The 6,462-nt window shown below is 43.5% G+C and overlaps 1 protein-coding gene across 7 annotated transcripts in view; it reads left to right on the plus strand.

Moving 5' to 3' along the window:
* Window positions 1-4,458, plus strand: part of MMAA (methylmalonic aciduria (cobalamin deficiency) cblA type) — a 44,622-nt gene extending 40,164 nt beyond the window's left edge. For all 7 annotated transcript variants that reach the window (XM_023754823.1, XM_006081745.2, XM_023754825.1 and 4 more), the window contains 3 exons: window positions 886-971; window positions 2,778-2,927; window positions 4,095-4,458. In XM_023754823.1, the coding sequence (XP_023610591.1) occupies window positions 886-971; window positions 2,778-2,927; window positions 4,095-4,391 (533 nt within the window). In that variant the 3' untranslated portion in view covers window positions 4,392-4,458. The remainder of the gene's footprint in view (window positions 1-885; window positions 972-2,777; window positions 2,928-4,094) is intronic.
* Window positions 4,459-6,462: the final 2,004 nt, after the last annotated feature.

The following is a 6,462-nucleotide window of genomic DNA, read 5'->3' on the forward strand; positions in this document are numbered from 1 at the left end:
GAGACAAAGCAGAGCGGCCCAGAGGAGGGCAGAAAAGAGGGTCATATCAGCCAGTGCTTATAATGCTGGGACTGGAGAGGAGGTAGGAGGCAGAGCTTGTTTCACATATGCTTATTTGTGGAGGGGGAGAGGGAGCAGCTGGAGGGGGAGAGGGAGAAGCTGGAGGGGAGAGGGAGCAGCTGGGGGGGGAGGGAGAAGCTGGAGGGGGAGGCAGAAGCTGGAGGGGAGAGGGAGAAGCCTGAGGAAGTTCTTGCTGTCCATTTCACTGTGCAGTAGGTGCCAGGGTCGTCACCATGTGGAGAGGTTATGGGACACTGACTGTATGGCCCACTGTGAGAAATGGGAAGGAGCTGCCTGAGGGTTTTTAGGGGCGTTGCTTTATAGGCCGTGAGGAATTTGCAGGAGACATTGGAACCCCTGAACTGATAGTAGTGCTTTAGATCCTCACTTGAGCAGTTTCTCCAGGTGCCTATAGAGGCCAGATAACTGCACTGACCCATGGGTGGGGGTTTGCAGGCTGGTGTAGAAGGATGAGAAGGCAAGAAAACGTATTGGCAGGCATAGTGCAGGTTAGAATCAGTGCTCAAGCTGCTCACTGATGAAGGGAAGCCAGGAAAGCCACAGGCGTGAGGAGGAGTGGAGGCCTCGGGGTTCCCCATTCTTTTAGAGACTGAGACTAATGGGAAGGACAGGAGAGACGGAAGGATGACAGGTGTGCTGGTAGGGTGAGGCGTGTAATAAGTCCTGCAGAGGGGGGTGTTTAAGGTGGGATCGGGTTGAGAGGCTGATTGAGTGAATGAAGTGGAATAGAAATGATGGTCATATAGTTGAAAAAGTCAAATTACTGTGAACATTTTATTGTATGGTTGTGATTTAAAATTTCAGGTGTGGGTCAGTCGGAGTTTGCTGTTGCTGATATGGTTGACATGTTTGTTTTACTGCTGCCACCAGCAGGAGGGGATGAATTGCAGGTAATTGTTTTGACTTTTTCCTCCCCAAAACACAAAGCATACCTCTCTGAAAGTGCAAGTTTCAAATGTGGTTTTTTTTTTTTGTAAATTAAGTTGATATTAGTGTGAGGAAAGAAACAGCAGCATCCACATTGGCTGAAATACTTGTCAAAGGCAGATTCTGTATATTTTTCCCAACTATAGTAATAGAATTTATGACCTTGAGCTAATGATACAACTTAGATGTTTTCACATGGAACATGGGAGTGATGTAATATATGGGCAGCTCCGACAGGAAGGGACCACTGTCACATGGTGTTTGAGATACCACTTTGATTTTAATCAGGATCCCACTATCATGGTTTATGGATTGTAAAATAGGATTCTTGCTTTCCTCCTGCAATGCAAATCCGGCACTGACTCCCTGTAGTTGGCAGGCTACCCAGGTGGAGGGCACTGTCTTCCAGAAGATGCCCTCACTCCAGACACCAGCAGCAGGCCTTGGGGTTCCCAGCCCACCCACGGCTCTGACCAACTGGCCACAAAGGGGGGGGGGTTTCCCACAGGTTTGATGATTAACTAGCATGACTCACAGAACTCAGGGAAGCACTGTATTACAGTCACAGTTTTATGATGATATAAATCAGGAGCAGCCAAACGAAGAGACACAGGGAGAGGTCTGGAAGGGTCCCAAACTTGAAGCTTCTCTGTCCTCAGGACACATTCCCTCCTGGCACGTTGATGTGTATCTCCTGCCAGGGAGTTCACCTGTGCATCAGTGTCTGGAGTTCTTATCAGGGTTTCTTTACATAGACGCACACCACTCACCGAGTCATTGTCCACATGACTGATCTCAGTCCCCAGGCCGTCCCCAGGCCCTCCCCCACCCCCATCCTTCCCCAGAGGTCAGGCCCAAGGCCCAACCCTCTCATCACAAGGTTGCCCTTTCTGGTGTGGGCAGCTCCCATTCTGAACTCAGAATAGTCCAGGCACCCATGGAATAACACAGACACGCCTATCACTCAGGAAATTCCAAGGGTTTAGAGGTTACTTCCCAGGAACCTTAGACAAAGAACAGATAAATTATTTATTATATAGTACCTCCCTCCCAATTGTATAATTTTTAAAAAATAGTGACAGCAGACTATGGATGCTGCAATCTAGAAACGTTAACTATTAGATTTAATCATTAGAAATTACGTTTTAAAATATTTGAAAAGAAATATTGCTCTTAGATGGAAAAATCTACGTGTTTTCCCAATAAGGTTGGCCTTAGATTTCCAGTGTTTTTATGCAATGTAATTTAAATCAAGAGATTGAGGCATTTTTAGCCATCAGGTTATTTTTCCTCAATAGCAAATTGGAAAAAACAACAACGCTGTAAACAATTAAGGAAAACTTCACAGACTTTGTTTCCAGAAACAGATGTGGTGACAGGTGTTTTCTGTTCAAGCACCTCAATGGTGGGTGCTTTTGCATCTTGCATTGTTAGCACATGAGACGAATCCTTCACGAGACAATGTGCCTGTCTCCTGCCATGTGTCTTGATGATATATCTACTCTAATTCTGAATGATTCCAGCAGGTTAGGCTCTAAACTGAAAAGAGGCATTACAGATGACTTTCATATCCCAAGAGGTGATGCTTTTGAGTAATTTCTGTCAGTAATTGTGATTCCTGGTACCCAGGGCTTGGGAAGATGCAGAGAAGACATTAGTTAATGAAGTGTACGACTTCCAAAACCTTAGTACCCACGGGTGTCCCATTTGTTTGCTGTAATTAAATTAAATATTTCTGATAAATCACTTTCTTCTCCTTTTCTCTTCAGGGTATCAAAAGAGGTATAATTGAGATGGCAGATCTGGTAGCTATCACCAAGTCTGACGGAGACTTGGTTGTGCCAGCTCGAAGGATACAAGCAGAGTATGTGAGTGCGCTGAAATTACTCCGCAAGCGTTCAGAAGTCTGGAGACCAAAGGTGAGCTTGCGCTCCATTCTGCATTTTTCACCCTGAGTACACTGGGCATGCTAGAGGATGGAAGTCCCCAGCTAGACATATAATCAGTCTTTGCTTGTATGTAAAATTATGAGTATGTAGTCATGTTTTTAAATATAATTCTTTAACCACTAGATGCCAACAACTAGATGTGAGGTGATAGATTAGATTGCTTAATGCTTGACCTGAGTATCACTTTGGAAGTGATAGCAGATCCATTCTGAAAGGAACCGTCCTTAAGATTATGGAGTAATTAATGATTTGGTGATCTATAATAGTGTTTGAGTAAGACAGAAAAGGCTTTTGAAGTGATAACTTCCCATTATGCTCATTGGGTGCTGTTTTCAACAAGGGAAAAGAAAAAAGAAAATCCTGTAATAAGTGATGCAATAATGTTGACGTGGGCAGCTTCATCTGCAGGAGGACTCTGTGTTATTAAAGATTAAACTTGCCCTGGCTACGTGGCTCAGTTGATTGGAGCAAAGTCCAGCACACCAAAAGGTTTTGGGATTGATCCCCAGTCGGGGTGCATACGGGAGACAATCCATCAATGTTTCTCTCTCTCCCTCTCCCTAAAAATCAATAAAAACATATCCTCAGGTGAAGATTGAAAAAGAGACTAAGCTGTAATCACTGTAGTGAGAACAGTGATGACATAGTTACCTTTAGCTCCCATCCTCCCCCTATCACGTGTGTGTTGGGTCCAGAGCAGTCAGGTGCTGGATGTTCCACTCTCAACATTTGTTGAATCAGGCACCTTGGACAGAGTTGCTCAACTGGGTTTCATTTTTCTGGCACTCAGGCCTCAAAGAAACCTACCTGGCAAGGCCCTTCTCATCCTTGCGACCCTCTCACAGTTCCCAGGATGCCTCTGAACACCATCTGAGCAATTGTAAATCCAAATAAATCTCTGGGCTAGAAAACTTGACCTTGAATCAGTAATTCATTTCTGCTGTGCACTTAGGAATCCTAGTAAGTTACCTCGGTGCATTTCCCAGGATATTAACTTTGACACATCAATAAAGTGTCTCCTCCTCGCCATTGCCTAGGTCCTTGGACTGTAAGAATGAATTGGCAAGTGTTGGAGTCCCATGAAAGTGTGTTCTATCATTTTAAGTAACACAGTTCTGGTTTTTCCCTTCTCAATAGGTAGTTCGTATTTCTTCCAGAACTGGAGAGGGGATCGCTGAGATGTGGGATAAAATGAGAGAATTCCAGGACCTGATGCTTGCCAGCGGCGAGCTGATGACCAGACGACAGAAGCAGCAGAAAATCTGGATGTGGAACCTCATTCAGGAGAGCGTGCTAGAACATTTCAGGACCCACCCCACCGTGCGGGGCCAGATTCCTCTCCTGGAAAGGAAGGTGCTCAGCGGGGCCCTCTCCCCAGGGCTAGCGGCAGACTTGTTGCTGAAAGCTTTTAAAGCAGAGACTAATGAGATGTAGGCTACACGGTAATCTGACATATTGTTTCGTAAAGTATTTTAATATTAAAAGTGATTCTTCTGTGGTGCCCTCGGCCTCCCTTTTTGTGAACCGCGCTTGAAAACTGAAGGATGTTAGATGTGGATGGCCAAGGTCAGGCGGTCGGGCAGTGTTTGTAAGGTGCCTATTGTATGTTACTGATTTCCATTTTTTTTCTGTTCCCTTCTATTCTTGTACCCCGGCACGGTGGCGTGTAAAATAGTTTCTTCTCATCAGTCAGGAGCAGAGAAAGCTGAGTGGTAGATCGTGTACCTTAAAGTGCCTCCTTTGATTCTGTGTTCTCTGGGAATTTCAAGAGAACCCGGAAGCAAAGAGTCACCACATTTCTGAGGCCCGAACGATACACAGAGGGTTTCTAAGAGCCGAAAATCATGAGTGACTGCTCCAAGAATTTCTGAAATGGCCATGTTCACGCATGACAAAGCAGTTGGAATCTGCCATGATGTGAGCACAATGTTCAAGTTTCCTTATCTGTAAAATGAGGGTAAGAAAAGCTACTTTACAGGATTGTTGGAATAACTAAAGGAGAAATTGTAAAATGGCTAGCACTCAATAATTGTTTGGTGTTGCTAGAAATATTACACTTGGACACCCCTGCCAGATCTCTGTTCTATAATATAGACTGGCATCATTTAACTTTAGTTTGGGCAAACTGCTTAATCTCCCTGTGTAAATGGGGTTGACAACAGTGTCCACCCAGAGTTGTTGAAAGGACTATTTTATTTAGCATACATAGTGCCTGGACATAGTAAGTGCTAAATAAATATTTACCAATAGTCCCTACCTTTTAGGGTGGTTGTGAGAATTAAATGAATTAGTCTCCCTTCAGCTTTGAAGGATAATTCTTTTCTGAAGAAAACCTCATAGGTTGACCTCGCCTTTGTCAAAAGCATAATTACCACTAATTTATGTAAGTAGGCAGAAATATGCTATGTTCCAAACTGAGCTCCAAAATTGGCAGGCATGTTGCTAAAACCATACCAAATTTCATTAAAGTGACTACTGTTCCTTGTACAGTTACAGCTGCAGGGAACATTAGCAATCACCATACACCCTAGCGAGGAACTTTCTCTTCATAATCGCTCTAGGCATGGCTGCTCACCTCCTTCCCTGAGCTCTGTAGCCATTGCCCGGTCTACACTGAAGACAAAAGCTGGTGAACGCGTGGTGGCTGGCACTCACTCAGTGTTCGCATTGTCATACAAAGAAGAGGAAAAACGATGAACAAGTTGAAATTTTTCTTAAAAAGGAACAATCTGAAAGAAATTTTAGCCTATTTGTCTTCCACGATAGTATTTTGGTTAATTGGTTACTAAATTTATGAACTTTTTAAAAACCCATTTGACATAAATACTTGGTGATAATTCCTGTCCCATGAGGTATATATAAGTTTACTTTTTTGTCATTAGTGGTATGTTTGACAAAATATTAGAGTCGGTACAAAAGCACTTCTAAAGTATTGAATTTTTTTTCCCCAGAAAAAAAGTGAACTTTGTACTGTAAAATGTAGATGATACTAGTGTGAGTCAAAGTACCTTAATACGTACCTGAAACTTTGGTGCATAAAGGTAATCTAGGGGCGTTTTATTTTGCTTAGCAATCTCAGCGTCTTGATGGAATGAGGTGAGGGCACATGTAAGCCAGTAAACTGTTCCACTCTCAGTAAGTCTAAATTCTTAATGTTGCTTTTAACTAACACAGAGGACATCGTGTGACCTCCTTCTCAGAGCTCTGGCCAATCTTAGAATTCTATAGAGAGATATCTTACAATGGATGACAGGACAGCTATTTACTAGGCTCATACTCAGGTACCAAATCCTGTTACATATGGAACCCAACTATTTCAATGATCAACACGTTCTTCTTAAGAATGAAGTCACATTAGCTTTTATACCCAAATTTTGCTGACTTGGGATTCCCTCACATCATGCAGGATCCCAGTCCCCTGAAAAGTCCTCTCCCAAGTATTCTTGGAAGTTCCAGATTTCTGATTCACAAATAAGCTCACACTCTTGGGTGCAGCTCACTCCTG

Source organism: Myotis lucifugus, unplaced genomic scaffold (assembly GCF_000147115.1).
Source record: "Myotis lucifugus unplaced genomic scaffold, Myoluc2.0 scaffold_1, whole genome shotgun sequence".
Taxonomy (NCBI): Eukaryota; Metazoa; Chordata; class Mammalia; order Chiroptera; family Vespertilionidae; genus Myotis; species Myotis lucifugus.